This window comes from Lepidochelys kempii, chromosome 7, assembly GCF_965140285.1.
Source record: "Lepidochelys kempii isolate rLepKem1 chromosome 7, rLepKem1.hap1, whole genome shotgun sequence".
In the NCBI taxonomy this organism is placed as follows: Eukaryota; Metazoa; Chordata; order Testudines; family Cheloniidae; genus Lepidochelys; species Lepidochelys kempii.
In genome coordinates, this window is record NC_136386.1 from 23,041,390 (window position 1) to 23,058,332 (window position 16,943).

Here is a 16,943-nt window from a genome sequence, read left to right on the forward strand (position 1 = left end):
TGAGAGAGGAGTGAGTCAGACTCACAATACCCTGAGGTGTGATGCAGCTCACGTGTTCCCCTTTTAAGTAGGGAGTATACAGAAACCATGGAAATCACCCACTCTACTTAATCTCAGTTTTGATCTCTTCATCTCTCACTGAGGTGTCTGACTCGGGTTGATTGACCTTCTAGCACTACATGGTTCCAATGGAACCTGTCAGGATTCTTCTGGCTTTGCCTCAGTGGGGATCACACAACAGCTATCCCACCATGTTCACCATTTGCCTTGAGACACAACATGTTTCCTTTGAAGCAGTGTTCCCCCCACAATGTGGGCTAGCTCCCTCCCAGCCCCTCTTCTCTTTGAACCTGGCAAGTTCAATGAAACTCAGTATCATGACTTTCAGTTGGGTCTGAAAGGGCTTTTACTGGAATGCAGGGGGCTGCCTGACTAGCAAAGGCGAGATAGAAAATGTCTCGGAATGCCTTGCAGATCCCAGACATTTTACTGGGTTGACCCTTCCTCCCCCCGAAACTCTCTTCCCATCTGACAGTCTCTTTCCAGCCTTCACCTACACAAGAGACCACACCAGGTTCCTGACAGCATTTTACAGCTAGATTTTTTTTTTTTTTCTAGCCAAGCAAAGGGTTTTGCTGGACATAATCCAAAACCAAAAGGACCTCAGCACACCTTTGTGATGTGTGTTCTTAGCCCAGCTTCGATGCCTGGACACTGTTGTCCCACGTGAGGCCCTGAACTTGGTTTCATTTTCAAGGTGTTTCCCCAGCCTCTCACCTTCAATGAATGAGACGCTTCCTCTTTATGTTGGTCAATGCGTTTAGCACACATGGGTTACTGAGTGGGGTGATACTCTGGTGGTGCCAGCTGTCTTGGATTTTAATGTCTGTCTTTGCTGCCCTACTCTAGCATGCAAAGCTGTAACCCCCTGCCGCTGAGATCACTACAACCAGTGCCTTCCTTGTCACTGCAGTTGAAAGCAGCTTTTCCCCATTCCCACTGCACTGTGCACATTTGTCAGCTAATTACTTTTGCGTTTAGGCCCAAGCTGTGACAAATACCAAGACTGACCACAGGACTGGGGAAAGGGAAGAGGAGTATTCTGATTTAACAGATTGGGGACTGAGGCCCAGAACTATTCAATTACTTGTTTCTGGTCACAAATCAGGTTTGAAATATTTTGACTGCTCAAACCAGAGCATTGAATTCTTAGGAATGCTGAGTCAGCACTTCCCCTTCTACAGTAGCAGCTATAATAACTAGGGTTTCCAACTTTGTAATATTTAAGAACCAGACACTCCAGCAGGAGTGCCAGAACCTCCCCTCCCCTGCCCTGCCCTTTCCCGTGGAGGACCCACCCCCCCATCTACTCTTTCCCCCTCCCTCCGTCGCTCACTGCTTTTCCCCTCTCCACCCGCTCCCTATGTGGGGCGGGAGGGACTTGCCTGCAGAGCCAGGGCTGGGAGCTGCAGCCACCCAATGCAGGTAGGAGATGATCCTGGCTGAGTAGGGTATGGCATGGGTGATGACTCTGGGCCTCCCCGTCTCCTCTGCCTGCAGCAACTGGATTTTGAGTGTCCAGTCAGTAGATCTGACTGGACACCATCAGATCCCCTTTTCAACAAGACTTTCTGGTTGAAAACAGGACACCTGGCCACTCTAGTAATGTGTAGCAAGCATGTATGTAAAGTGAGTCCCATGTAGGGGTGTGTGTGTGTGGGTGTGGCCGGTCTAGCATGGAATCCTCTTCAAACTGGGCGATTCCCTGTTCTCCTTGGACAAAGATCCTCTAGTGCTGTTTGTAAACGGGGCTGGAGCATGAGAGGAAAATATTTCTTGTGTTCTTGGCCATAACCCACCTCTCTGCCCAGTGTTGTGCAGCTATGTATGTAGGCCCTGATCCTACAGCTCTCCATGTGGCTGGATCTCTTGGCCTTTATAGAGCCCCAGTGACTTCAGCAGGCTCTGCCTAGCATAGCAGGTTTGTATGTGCAGAGCCAGTTCCAGGATTGGGGCCCTAGTTTATAAAGGGTTTTGTTATCAAAAGGAGGTGCTCAAGTAAATGGGTAGGGCCTTTGGGGAAGGGCTTGCATCTTCATGTGTGAGAGCAGCCCCTAATGCTCTGTGGGAGCCCCTGGAATGTAAACAAATACAAGGGGCCAAGTGAACCTCAACTTGGGAACTACCAGCTCCCTAAACTTTGTTTCAAAGGAGAATCCCCCGGTCCCCAAAGCCTGGTTCTGAGTTGCAGCTGTGGCCAAAGGTTGTGTTTTAAAATATTTCCACGACTGTAATATTACAAACTCTTCTGGGTTGCTTTCAGCATTTGTAGAATAACCGCTATCGTGGGGTTAAAAACTAGTTTGGTAAATTTCAGCCCAAGTCATATTTTCAAAGCTTTTTATAAACCCTTGAAAACTGGCCTGTAGGGAAAGGTGAGCAGTCCCTTCCAGTGTGGGTTACAGTACACTCCCCCCCCCCCCCCGCTGTGTAGCGAAGGCACCAGGGCAGTTTATTGGATTACGGTAATGGTAGGGTCACCAATCAGAATCCAGTCCCCATGCTGCTAGGGGTTGTGCAAACATGTAACAAAAGGACAGGCCCTGCCTCGGCATGCTCAGGGCTTGTTTACACTTGGATTCCTTGCATCAGTGAAGCTTCTCTGATGCAAATGTGAGGGTATGTTCATGTAGTGTAGACACAATAGGAAATCTGCCCTCTTGAGAGGCAATCACAAGGTTGATGGTCAGCCTAGTGGTGTCTATACTGGGGTTTAGGTTGACGTAACTACTACTCTCGAGGGTGTGAATTTTTCATACCCCTGAGTGATGTTGCCAGGTCAGTCTAAGTTTTCGGTATAGACCGGGTTTAGATACACTGTGGTATAGCTACACTGGTGCAGACCTTCCCACCCCAACTAGCCTTTACATTGCAGGTTTAGGACAAGGTGACACGTGGTAAGGTTGCATCTGCTACATTGCTACACTGGAGATTGCAGTTCAGCAATATCTGTGGCTCAGCTGTTCCCTGCCCCCCACAAAAAACCTGAAGTGTTTTCATAACCCCCCCTTTTTTCTACTGTTCTTTCGCTATAATCTGATGACAGCAGCAAATAATGCTCCCAAAGACACCACATTCAGAAAACATAACTTTATTATTAGTTGCAATATACATTGTATTCCTTTAAAGAATCCTAAACTTGTACACACTTTTCCCACTGAAAATACAGGTATGCACATGTGTATATATTATATTCAACTGGAGCACAATGGAATGACGGGCTCAGAAATTACTTGGAAAAATAAGTGATCTCTACAGGTTTATGCTGACAGTGTGCTAGGGTGACCCATATAAAAAGAGCAGGCTAAATAGAAAACTGTGTGGATTACACATTATGAGGATGGTCTTTTGATGCTATGCTTGGTACTTGTAGTGATACTGCATATACAGTAGTTACAGACTACTATTGCTCTGTCATAAATGCGTTCTGTACTCAGAGGGAAACTATCCCCATTTGTCTCAGCAGAGCAATCTGGAAGTTCATAAGGCCAGCAGTGCTCCCCATAAAGTGTCCATGATATTTGAAAATAAAGGTTTTAATTACGTTTCTGCTGGTGGCAGATCTTCCTGCTGCTAATGAAATTGCTCAAGAAGGGATTTCCACTAGGACATGGTGGAGACTAAATGTGCCAGTTTAAGCCAGTTTGGACCTGTGGCAATGGATCAACTATAGCAGTAAGAGTTTAAATGTGAGGTGGATCCCCAACTGCTGTCAATCAGTATAGCACAAGTGACCTCACTAGAGCTATGTTAATTTACACCTGTATCTTGAAGTCTATACTGAAAAAACACTGATTTACACTACCTGAGGGTCTGGCTCTGTTTCTATGTTAAACAGTGAGATTTGAGCTCTATTCAAGTCTGTTAGAAACTGGCCCTCAATTTCTTAGCTAGGTCTTCTTGAGGCCCAGTTTCCCAAAAGACAGTGCTTCAGAAAATTGTCTGAGAGCAGCAGCAAATGTCAGCTTTGCCAAATGTCATCTGAACACTTTATTTTCAAACACAGCTTCCCCTGCCTGTGTGACCTTGCTGAGCTTAGCTGGACAGAAGGACAGGTTTTCTTTTTATCATCCTCATTTTCTTCTTACATATTGCTTCCAAGCTCAGGAAGAAAGCAGCTCTCTCTCAGGCTAAAGAACAGAACTGATCAAAGGCACTGACCCCAGGACTTCCTATGGCCACATACAGGTTCTAGGGAGCAGCAGGGCTGCGACCATAACACTGTAGGGTTAGTTCTTTCTTTCAAGTGCTTGTTCATTTAGGATTCTCCCCTCCCTCCCCCCAAAAGAGCTCAGTACTCAACTAATTCTGCTCCAATTTAAGTCAATGGGAGCAGACTCAGAACAACATTAGGTGCTTTTCAAAATCATATCTTCTAATCACCTCTTTTTATTTATAAAATATTTCTAGTACTCCCTATGTCACCCTAGCACATATCACTGTATGATTACACCTACCCTAATGCATGCTCAAGGCATAAGAGTTAGGCAGGGTCTCCCACCACTGTAATGTCTCCATGCTTACCATCTCTTCCCAGCTCACGGTTAGTGTGTGTGTGGGGGCGAACGACCGACCTGTAGGAGAAAAATGTTGCCACAAGCCAGCTCACTGGACACTCTTGAGCATGCGATGCCTGAGCTTCACCTTGTGTTGATACCCAAAAGCCATTGTAGGGGGTTTCCAGGTGTTGGTGGTAGCAGTTGATTGGTTGGAACAGGGTTTTAAATTCAAGTTGAGCTGAACTGCTGAGATCTATAATGATTTCTCAGATTGCAGCCAGGAAGCTAGAGCTGTACAAATGCCAGAGCCAATCTGTAAAGAACAGCATTTCTGATTAGATGCACTACACAGTTGCAAGCACAAGGATGACTTCTATTAACTTCTCAAACCCTTATTAGAAAACAGGTCTGAGCTCGTGAAAGTCAGTCTCTGATGCTTGTTGTTATTGCACAAGGTTACCTTTCCTGTGTCCTGCCAGAATGGGCTTCAAGGGGAAGTGAAATATTGGTGTAAGAGTGGTACATTGCCTTACAAGCCACTGAAACAGCACCAAACTGTCATGATGGGAATACTGCCCTACTCTCCTCCAGGGCAGAGTTGGAAAGGGAGCAGTAAGGACCTGCAATAGCTCCAGCTGCTGTACAATGCCTGTATAAGACACATGCCCCCTCTACAATGGAAACCATGGGGGATACTTGCTTTTCCCTGTGATGAAATGCTTCCCGCACCCTCTGCAGAACTTGGATGGACTTATTGTTGGAACGCCTAAGAGAGTGGGAGGAAAAAGCTAAACTCTCTCTTGCATGTGGGCAGAGGCCTATTACTAAGGGCATGTCTGCATGGGACATTGCCTGGCAAAACTATCCTGGTATAATTATACCAGTATAACTGATCTAAGAGTGTCCACTGCTATAACTGTGTGGATACTTGTATGTCCACACAGGGAGTTTATACCGGCATAACCACAGTGGTATAACAGTACAGTTCTGGCAGTTGATTTCCCTGTAACACAACTACCAGAGGAAAGGCAAACAGGTTGATCCAAGCTCACTTGCCATGTGAGTGAGTTTTCATGTTGAAAGTTCTCCTAGAAGTCTTCCTCTAGCCTTGCTGGTATGAAAGACCAGTGAGCTCTGGCATTTGGATCTGTAGCTTCCCACCAGTATCGGAATCTGCTGGATTTACGAACTTTCTGGTGGCAGCTGTCTTTGTGGTAATTCATCAGTATCCTTCTGTACAGCTTGTTCTATGTAGCCCCAATATTCAGATACAGATGTTTGGCTACCTAGTCTGCTCTATGATATGCTTTTAACTGCCCACCTAACTCTCAGGAGCAAGTGTGACCCTTCATTGCCACCCAGCTAAGACACAGCTGCTAAGTCTAGGAGAATCCACCCAAGAAATGGCCATTTCACAGAATCGGAAGAGCTTGTAGGGAAACCTAATAACATTATGAGGCTCTTAGTAAATAAGTGGACTGTGAGGGTACATGTCAGCCATCTCAATGCCCTTCCCTTCACTAGATGTTCTGAGCTTGACTAGCATTTCTGGCCATCTCCAGCTGATGAGGGGAAAAGGCCAAATGATTGCTGTAGAGTAGTTATGAGAGGATTGGACCATGGTGGGACAATCTTGCCATGGCTACGACAGTGCAGGGGGTGAGGACAGTTAGCTCCTTCTTCAGATTCTGCTCCCTTCCTCAGTGACCACTCTCTGAGCCGCCAAGATACACACCATATAGTATATTAATATTTCCTCTTAAATAAAATTTTGACTTTACATCTTAAGTATCAGTAGCACAGAGTAGCTCATCTTGCAGAGGGGAGAGGGTTTGGTATCTGGAAGTCACACAGTTTGTGTGTGCTTAGTAGGTTTTAAGTATCTTATTCTACATTAGTCCTTCTCCTCTGTGAACTCTGCTCTGGCGCTGGAAATTAAACAGCGGTTAAACAACATGTCTTTCTAGAGTGCAATCTGGTAGGGTAGGTCCCCACCCTTCAGGCCTCGTGCTAAAAGAGGTTGCTTCAGATTGGTTTGACCTAGAAAATTAGCTTTTCACCTTCAAGTATGGAATTATTCCTCTCTCCCCATCCCCAAGCTCTCTTTGCTAACTCTCTCTAGTGTTCCCTTCTCAAGGGTAAAGACTTCTAATTCAGTATGTTCTGCAACTGTGGGAGCAGGGAAGGGGACCGTACTCCGCAGGAGTAGAAACGGAATGAAATGAAAGATGCAGAACTATTGAACATTCCAAAGATTATTGCAGAATAAAAACAGCCTTGGCACATCAGGAATTCCAGAGAAAACAAAGAACATGGGGTGGGGGGGCTTTTGCAAACAGGAGCCTTGTAGTACAATAACCAATCTGGAAAGTTTTTTTTCAGTGACTTCTTCCACTGCCATAACCCCCTTTCCTGCTTTAGGGCAATGGCCTCTTTAAATGACTGAGCGGAGTCTCCCTCCTATGTAATAGGAATGGCTATTCATAGCAAAGTATCCTAGGAGTCCCTCTAAGTTAAATCTTTTCCAGAGAGACTTTTTTTAAAAAAACCCAAACAAACAAAAACTTCCATCCCCAGAAGACCATTGGGAAGGTAACAAGGTGGCTTAAGTGTGGCTGGGTCCTCCAGCTGCTGAGACCTTCTGACCAATCCATGTTAGTATTTCCTTAAACACAGCAGTGCTGACCTCAGGCAGCTCTTTATGGAGAGCATGATAGGCCTCGTCATACACCTGCAATCAGAGAAAGAACACAGGTTCAGACAAAACCCCAAAGAACAAAGCAGCCCTTAGGTCCCATTCGCCAGTGCCCACAGTCCTGACATGCCCTGCACACGTCTCGTCGGTCTTCCTGTATTTCTTAGATATGGTGAATTATGAATATTAAGGGATGCCACCAACTTGAGGTCTAGTCAGTTTCAGCAAGGGAGTTAACAGGAGTTCTCAGGTTTCACACCTGTCGTCTCCGCACAGGTTTGCGGTGTTGCAATCTCAATTCCTTCTCCTGCAGTTCTTTCCATTCCCCTCCCCATGTGGGGGAGACTCACCAACAGGAGAATGTGCCATATGATCGCATGTTCAAAAATGGCCTCTGATTTTGGGTTCCTGATTTAAGACACCTTTCTACAGCAATGCTGAGCACGTGAAGCACTGACTGACTTCAGCTGGAGTTGGGAGAGCTCATCACCTTTGAAAAACCAGGCTCCAGAGCCACTAAAGTATTTAGACACCTAAACTCGTTTGGTGCTTAAGTTTCTAGGTACAAGTTCCCTTTGTACTTCGGTTTTGGCCTCTGGGCATTTGCACTGCTGTCTCACTCTCATCCGGACACCTAGTTCCTGCCTGAGCCCCGGAGCAATTCATGAATTGTGGGGAAGGCAGATGTTTGGCCGTCTGAGTTGCATGCAGGACCTGACCCCGTAGGCGGCCTCTGAGCACTGGATCCTGAGTCTCCCACCTCCTAGGAAGCGACCTAACCACTGGACCTCAGTCATTTCCCTCACTTCCCTCTCTCTGACCCAATGATTGTTCCATTGTGGATAAATACTTAAACAGTCATTGGGCCAGAGAGAGACCGTTAGAATAACTCTATTGTCCAGTGTTAGGGCACCCATCTGAGAGAGGGGAGAGCCAGGCTCCTGTCCCCCTGCTCCAGTCACTCTCTTTGAGTGCCCCCTGCTGCTCCATACCCTCTGCTGCAAGTGGAGTTTAATAGTGCAGACTCTGGAGATGGTATTGATGTTATCAGACTTAGACCCGCCGTATCCAGGCAGAACATTCCTTTGCCTACTGCCCTCTAGTAAGGGAATCAAAGCCATGCAGACCCATTGTCACTCTTCTATTTTAATCCCTATACAGTGTGTATGCTGAGAAGCACAAGTCTCTTGCGAGGGCTGCTTTCATGCACTTAAGCAGTGGATACAACCGTTCCCTCAGGGTCTCACACCCGCCTTCCCAGTCCATGTATCCAGTGAGCCAACTGCAGCATATCAAGCTTTCAACCCAATGAGAGGCAGGAAATATTAATCACACCCTTGGCATGTAAACGCAATGGGAGGCGTTCCCACAACCCTGGGTGTAATTTCACTCTTTTGATGCCTGAGATAGATAGTTATTTTTCTGACAACAAAAGCTTTTGCTTGGTCTCCCCGTCTCCCTTTCAAGTTCATTCATGTGCTAACAATTGGTTAATCAGCTGTGTGCTCTCTCCAAATGAGCAGATGTGGAATGGCTTTTGTTCAGCTGCTTTTGGAACTTTCTCGCTATACCTTTATGCAGTGAGGTGGGCTTGGCGTGAAAGCAGCCTGACCGGTCGCAGAGTTTGGGGGCACTGGGTTACCTGGTCGGGGGCCCAATCCTGGAATGTGCCAAGTTCTTTCAACTCCTTTGGGTGTTCAGCACCTCCCAGAATCGGACACTTTCCCATGCTCTGCACTCTTGTCAACAGCACCTGACACCTGCTCTGACAGTGACTCAGTCAAATCCTTAAGCCTACACTGAGCAAAGCAGAGGTTGATATGCACAACATTACACCCTTCAAATACAAGAAGCAAGGTGACCTTAAGTGTTTTGTCCTGACTCTGCACGGTGTCCATCAGTAAGTAGGAACCTTTGATGTCGCAGAGCTTGTCGGGCAAACCATGTAGCACCAAGATTGGTAGAGTCAATTTAGGCAGGGATCGCTCTATTTTGGCAACGGCATTCATCAGCTGGATGACAAAGGAGATCTTCATGCCCCCATGGTAGACCAGGGGGTCTGAGGTGTAAGATTCAACCTATTGGAGGGGGGGGAAATCATTGTCAGCAACAGTCTGTTCCGAAAATACAAGGCAGAGCCCTTCATGTATGATGAGTCTGTTTCCGTCTATTGTTTAGGCTAACCATTTCCCACCCTCAGTGGGCTCCTGTGCCACTTCACCCTAGATCGGGGCAGTCAATTTATTTTTTGTCAAAGTCCAAATTTCTTGGTCAAGGTCCAGACTCCAGAGAAAATAATAAAAAATAATAATATAATAATAAATAAATAGATTTTGAGGTCCATTCAAAAGTGCCTGGTGGTCCAGATTTGGCCCGCAGTCTGCCTATTGACTACCCCTGCCCTAGAATGATAACCCCAGTTAGCAGCCAGGGGCCATCACCTCTTGTGCAACTGGAAACTGGGCTACTCCAAACTCCTCTCTTACACCACTGAAAAATGTTCATGAGCCAAAAACACTGGGGGCAGGCAAACAAGCAGCATCAGTCAATGGACTTTGCCCAGGGGAGCTCCTTTCTGCGGTTACTCATGCTCTGCCCTGGTCTCCTATCACTCAAAGGTGGCAGCCTTTTTCCCCCATAGGCAGTTTTTCATTCTGCTTTATTACAAAGCTGATATTGATATAAGCAATTCCTGAGTACCAGTAATATCTCTGGTGCTGAGTGGCCCTGCCATGAGTCACTTTACCTCTCTTTCCCTCAGTTTCCCCATCTGCAAAATGGGGATAAAGATGTTTATCTGTCTTGCAGGAGGGTTGAAGGTACTGATTAGCTCCTGCTTGTAAAGCACTACTAAGATGAGGAGCTCTGTGTTGGTGTTAAGTGTGTATGCGGAGATGGTGCTTGCAAAGATGATGGGTCTCGACAAGGCGTGCTGTCTTGAGCCCAATGAAGGCTGCTCTGCTTAAGCTGGAGCATTGCCTGTTGGGGCCTGTAGTATCCATGGGCCACCCCTCTGTATTAAAGACGAAGGTAACTTCAATCTGCACACTATGTGCTCACTATGTATGGGCCTTGAGCTCCTGATTGGGCAAAGTTTTTCTTAGTTTAAACTATGAGATAAAGTGCCAGTAGGCCAAAAAACCAACAAAAAAACCCCCAAACCCAAAAAAACCACATACCCCAGCATTTCACTTGCAAATTTTTATCCTTCTCTTGCAGGCTGGCTAAGAGCAGAGAGTCAGCATGAAAAATCTGGAGTGAGGAGAGTGCTGAAAACAAGGCACTGGATTAATCAGCACAGGGTCTGGTAGCTAGGAATAGGTAGTTACTGCATCAGGCATATCTACAGTAAATATTTGTATGCTGTATACAGAGAAACGAGCTTTGGCAGCCTACGCAGGCTTTACCAGCTCAATCTTTGCCAGCGAATTTTGATTATAGGTGGATCCCTGGCACAGCCGCTGATTCCTCTAAAGTCTGATGTGGTTTAAAAAAAAAAAATCATCATAATTTATTTGTAGGTTGGCTGAAGGAAGCCTAATTTTTCTTCTCTACGGCAGCGTTTCTCATGGTGGGTCCTGACCCCCCAGTGGGTCGCAGGAAGGTTCTAGATGGGTTGCCACATCTAGGGCTGGATTAACCAATCACCGGGCCCTGGCCCAAAGCAAACATACACTTCTCCTAGCTCGGTGCGGAGGGGAGACCCCAATGGGGGGCGATGGTGTTCAAAGGCAAGCCTGCCCTGCTCTCACCCCACACCGATAGCTCCTGCCCTGCGGGGCTGGGCATGGCTCCCCACTCTGGTCATTGACACCTAGTAAATGAGGTTGCTGCGCCACTCAGGTTTCACACGGCTGCCCCTCCATGCCGAAAGGGAAGCCAGGCCAAACTGGATGACACTGCAATTGTGTGTGCCAGGTTGCCACGCTCTCAGCAGGGAGCTGCACCCAGCCCCGTGGGGCAGGAACCGTCACTGTGGGCTCTGTGTAGGGGCAGGCTTGCTTTTTTACACCCTTGGCCGCCTCTCCTTTCTGCACCAGGCCATGATTAGGGGGGTAATGCCAGGGTGAAAGTTGCGTATGTGTAATGATGGGTCCTACAAAAAGCAGTTGGTGGATTGCCTTAGTACGAGACCATTCAAAAATAACCCCCCCCTCTTAACCCCGCACAGCAGCCTCCTATGGTAACAGTTCATTGGACACCAAAGCACAATTAAATCTTTGGCAGCTGACGCGCCCCTCGTAAAGTCAGTAAATTACAAAGATAGTTATTCTAACCGATGAAGTGTTTTAAAATGTGCCCATTGCACCCTGTACTAATTCCAACAAGCACACAGGTTAGTCTAAACTCTCTCCTTATTGTGCTTACACAGACACCACATCTGAGCATTAGAAGGCTCAGAGATCGATTCTCTGCCCCAATCTGGTCTTTGTGACAGGCTCAGGTGGCACAAAGGGACTGGAAACCATCACCCCTGTTCTGGATACCGTCCATGTGGGGGACGGAGGGGGGGGCCCAGTGGATGTAGAGCCAGCCTCCCTCCCCACCACCTTTAGCACAAGAGATGCATTGGGACAGGGATGGAATGGCTAGGATACACACTACAGCAATCCCTAGTTGGTGGATGATCCTTAAAGGAGCATAGCCAACAGGCACAAGTTAGAGTGGCCTCTAGGCTGCTCTATTTTTTGCCAGGGCTGGGCCAGAGAATCAGGGAGCTGTAATTTAGCTATCTGATGCCCCCTGCTTAGCTGGCCCAAGTGCAGGAGAGAATCTGCCATCAGTATCCAACTCAGGAGCATCTCCTCTACTCATTCGCTGACTGAGCCTAATTCCATAGATTATTTTAGCAGGGTGATTGCTTTTCCTTTCCTTCCCCTAGCTGAGATCTCACAAAATGAACAGTCTAAGGCTATGTCTACACCCAACTTTTGTCAGTAAAACTTTTGTCAAGTAGGGGTGTGAAAAAATACCTCCCAAGTTTTACTGATGAAAAGCACTGGAATGGACAGTGCTTTGTTGGTGGGAGACCCTCTCCTGCTTACAAAGCTACTGCCACTCATTGGAGGGTGGTTTTATTTTGCTGGCAGGAGAGCGGCTACACGGGAGACCTTACAGCGGCACAGCTGCAACAGCACAGTAAGGTACACGGTGCAGACCTAGCCTAAGAAGAACCCTCATCCTCTGCTGTGCTGATGGTCTGGAGAGTGATTACAGATTTGCCCAGAGAGAGAAGTCTTACCCGGAGCCCTGAAGCTCACCAAACTTGGGCTCTGGTTGACCATTGCAAGGAGCAGACTTCACAGGAATGGTCCTGCCACTGAGACATCCATGCTGCAGGGCTTGGAGAGCTCAGCCCCAGGAACTGACAAGAGTGACCCACATTACAATTGTCCTGATGGATTATAGGAAACGAGAGCAAATCTGTCGGACTGCTGGGTCCCTGCCCATTTACTTGGGAATGTTGTCCCTGGTTGGCGCAGAGGTGAGCCTCTGATTGGACTAATTAACAGCGCCAGCGTCCATGTGACTTCACTGGTAGTATGGGATCCTCTCCCTGATAGTGCTGGTGCAGTTTGGCTTCTCCTCTGGAATCACTTAAACTTCTTTCAAACAGCATACTCTGCTGGAGACAGCAAAGGGTCTCTTTTAAAGCCCCCCACAGGACTAACCTTTTAATTCGGCTCCTGCTATTATGGCCATGGATCCTGCAAGAACCATAGGATTCTAGTCCTGCTGCAGGGCTCTACACTTGTCCTGCGCAGGTCCATAATCCCCATGACTGGAAACTCAAGTTATGAATGTGTTGGAGTGGACCCCAAAGTGAGGGGCAGTTACTAGAGGAGAGACAAATGCAGTATAGCTCCCCTCATCCTGATGACACACCCACCCTGAGGGTCTGAGACCTAGCCCCTGGGAAATGCTTGGAAGAGCCCACTGTGGAGGTGAAATGCTGGCTGAGACTGAGCTGTCAAGGCCTTATCTGAGGAGGCGGTAAGCATCCTTGACTCCCAGAGAAGTCAATAGGAGCTGAGCATGCTGAGCACCTCCCAACATCTGGCCCTCAGTCAGTATCCACATAGACTCTTCAGTGCCTGGAAGTCTTCTCAGAACAGCTCTGAGGTTGCACCGTGGCTGCTGTAGGTACCTCCAACCTCCTCTGCATTCCCTACAGGCAGGCAGCCTTTTTCAGTGGGATACAACCCTGCTCGTTTTAAATATCTGTCCTGTTCCGTAAACTGTCTCAATCCCAAGAGGCTGCCTTTCATGAGAATGAACCGCCCTTCCTGTGAACCGGCTCATGGAAAAAGTTACACTTTGGCTTCTGGAACACCCAGTTCATCTAATTTTGTCAACTCTCACTTTAGCAGCTGGTAACCTGACATTTTCACCCAAACCCATTAACTTTTCCTCTGCAATTTAAACAAAAGCACAGGGTTCCTCTGGCTACTTAGCAACTGGCTTCAGCCTGATCTGGGAGTTATTTGCTGGGAGTTGTGTCACAGCACTGCACTAAGGCAACACAGCTTTGAGGGGTTTTTGTTTTTTTACTGAAAGCAACAGATGAAGGATTCCAGGAAAAAGATCAAGAGGGGTGGGTGGCTGGATTGACAGACGTTGCCTTCCCGTGGAGTAAAATAATGTAGATTAATTCATATGAGCTGCCCCCTTCCCCGCCCCCGTGTAGTGCCATAAATGCCAAGAGATGGCCTAATGGGTGGGTTTCTTTCTTCTTTTTCTCCCCCCCTCCCCCCCCAAAAAAAACCAACAAAGAATTTTTAGCTACTGAACAGCCGACAAATCTTTTGTGTAGATGGCGGGTGGGGGGGTCTTTGAGAATGATCGACATTGTGAGAAGGATAAAAACAGCTGATGGAACAACTGTCCTTCTCGGAAAGTTAATGATCTGTGCATGGGCAAACACATGGCACAGGGCATGCCTTGGTGAAAGGAGGAGGAAAAAGGGAGAAGGCTTTCTCTTGAGCCTTCAAGAGAAGGTAGGGAAAAGAGGAAACCCTTCCACTGTGCAGCAGGGCAGCTCGTAATGGGGCAGGAGATGAGGATTAAAGAAATGTTCTCTAGAACGCTGGGGATGCTGAAGATTAGTTGTAGGGAGGGATAAGAGAAACTGGGGTCACCTTCCAGGCTCTGCATCACTCTGTCCACCTCAATCTCTGCTCTTGTTTCTTAACACTTCCCGTCTCATCTCATGTCTGCGCTCTCTGTCTGTTTTGGAAACCCTGGGTCACCTCTGCTTCCTTCCTCTGTTTCCTGTTCTTCCTTCATTCTTAGTTACAGCTAGCGGGGCCCCACTTTCCAGGATCGATACCTTGGACAGTGTCTGCATGGTGGGTCTGGTCTAAATACTTGGATCCGGTTCAGTCCATTACTCCTTTCCAGCCCTGGCTTGGGCTGGGGTCTGTGGGATCCATCACAGCTGCCAACTATTTTTTTTTAAGAGTCTCTTTAAGACAGAACCATCCACCAGGTCTCCTGGCGCATTTGGTGTCGCCCACCTGTTTAGACTGTCAGCTCTGCTTCTGGGCAGGGGCTGCATCTTTCCGTTCCCTCTTGCACAGCACTAAGCATGCTGCCAGGCAGTTATGGCCTGTTCCAACAAGCACTGAAGTGGGGATCTTTCCACTGATTTCAATGGGAGCTCAATCAGGCCTTTAACAAATACTGATGAGGGTGTTAGATTCTGGGTTACCTCTCACTCCACTTGTTTCCTTGTACTTGATAAGGAACTAGATCTACCAAATGTCTCCACTCCACCATGTACATTTCAATCCCTACATCAGAAGGCCAAGCCTCCTGTGAAGACGAACAAGTGAGGGAATTCTTGGAGGACTGCCCAAAGATATTTATAGAAAACAGAAAGTTGGTCTGACGGATGATTAAATTCAACATGTAATTAATGGATGTTTCCAGCACAGTGTGTGCTCAGAAGCTGCAAGGCTTGAGTCTAGGGCTTCATCTACACTGCCCTGCAGTTTGGACTTCAGGAATGTCCATAGTAGTGCCCACTAATGTGCTGGGAAATAGGGTGTTCGCCTTGTTGTGAAAGCAACGGTTTTGTAGACAAGTCCTAATCAGGCGGACTGATGATCTGATCCAGTGCTGCAGAGGCAGGATATTGGACAAAATGGGCCAATGATCTAATCCAGTAATTAGATGGACCAATCTCATATGATAGCTCTTACCTCCCAATGATGGACACAGCACAGAACAGGAAGTGGCAACAGGAGAAGCTAAAACTAAGAGGACGAGCATGAAGCTAGAGATGCCTTTGCCAACCCCAGCAGTGAGCCTCACAGTGAAGGCCAGCATGAGTAAGTAGCAGGAAGAAAGAAAACACAATTATTCTTATGGTGGACTGTACCCTCAGGGTTACCATGGACACTTCTGAATGTCACCCTTGCAGCCGCCACTGAAATACCTAGGTAAAAGTGTGGGAGACCGTAAATAAATTTCTGAAGCTGGTCTGTCCTTAGAGTTCACACCCTGTAACAATATTTAGCATGTTCTTAGCACCTTCCATCTGAGGACATACCCCTTCAAGGTAGGTATTTTTACAACCCTTTAACAGATGGATAAACTTTGGCACAGTGAGTTTAAGTGGTCACATAACAAGTCAGTGGCAGAACCAGGCAGGGAAACCCAGGAGGCCCTGCTGTAACAGCTATGGCACGGTCTCCTAATATATAGGCTGTGGCTTTGATAGACCTTTTACTTTATAAACCTGGTATCACTTATCCTTTAGAACCCAGGAATATAATTCTTCCTTCATACGATTTTATTGTACCTTTTCTCAATTCTTTGTGTAAGCAACAACAGAGTAATTGGTAACACCTTCCGTATGATGGAACACAAGCGAGTAGGATGGTGTTCCTATAACAATGGAAACTGACCGTATTTATTTATCTGTGTATGTTTTGTACATCTTTTGTTATGATAAGGCTTACCAAAATATCTGAGGACATATACATTACAAAGTGGATGTATACGAATGCTTTCTATGTTGGTTTTTACACTGAGTCCAGTATCATGGAATCGCAGTATTTGCCCTGTCTAATTCTCTCTTCTCTAGCTGAAAAATCTCAAAGGGCTTTTCAATTTTGATGTTTTTAACCCAGTGAAGTATAAGCCCCTTTTACAGACAAGGAAACTGAGGCACAGAAAGAAGAAGTCACTTGCCCAGAAAATCTGTGTCAGAGCCAGGTACAGAACCTACGCATCCATGTGGTTTATCCACAAGACCAGTCTTCCTTCCAATTTACCTACAGGGCAATTTGGCAAGTTGAATGTGCAAACAAAAGTTAAGTGTATTGTACTTCTCTGTGTATCAACAGCCTGCTTGCTCCTTATCTAGTCAGCCTGCATTCTGATGTCAGCATGGACTGGGACCCGCCTAACCATCCACAGCTGGGGAATTCATTAGCATCTATTTAAAATAAGAATCCAGCTTATCTAGCCAGTCAGAGACACTGAAAAATTACAGCACATCTTGGGGGCGTGTGGGCTGCCACAGAAGTAAGCATTCACTACACTTACAAAGCGCCCCTGCTTTTTAGAGACCCTTGGGTGCTATCTTCTGTCATTCCAGTTGATCTTAGAAATGAACTAAAATCCTGATTTGTGATCCCTTCCCAGACACAGCTGTTTCATTCAATTTTTTTTTTTCCTCC

The 16,943-nt window shown here is 46.9% G+C and overlaps 1 protein-coding gene across 4 annotated transcripts in view; it reads right to left on the reverse strand.

The window, feature by feature from the left end:
• Window positions 1-3,135: 3,135 nt before the first annotated feature.
• MGLL (monoglyceride lipase) overlaps window positions 3,136-16,943 on the reverse strand; it is an 86,803-nt gene continuing 72,995 nt past the window's right edge. For all 4 annotated transcript variants that reach the window (XM_073351375.2, XM_073351373.2, XM_073351372.2 and 1 more), the window contains exons 7-8: window positions 9,117-9,332; window positions 3,136-7,290 (exon numbers count right to left, since the gene is read on the reverse strand). In XM_073351375.2, coding sequence (XP_073207476.1) covers window positions 7,165-7,290; window positions 9,117-9,332 — 342 coding nt within the window. In that variant the 3' untranslated portion in view covers window positions 3,136-7,164. The remainder of the gene's footprint in view (window positions 7,291-9,116; window positions 9,333-16,943) is intronic.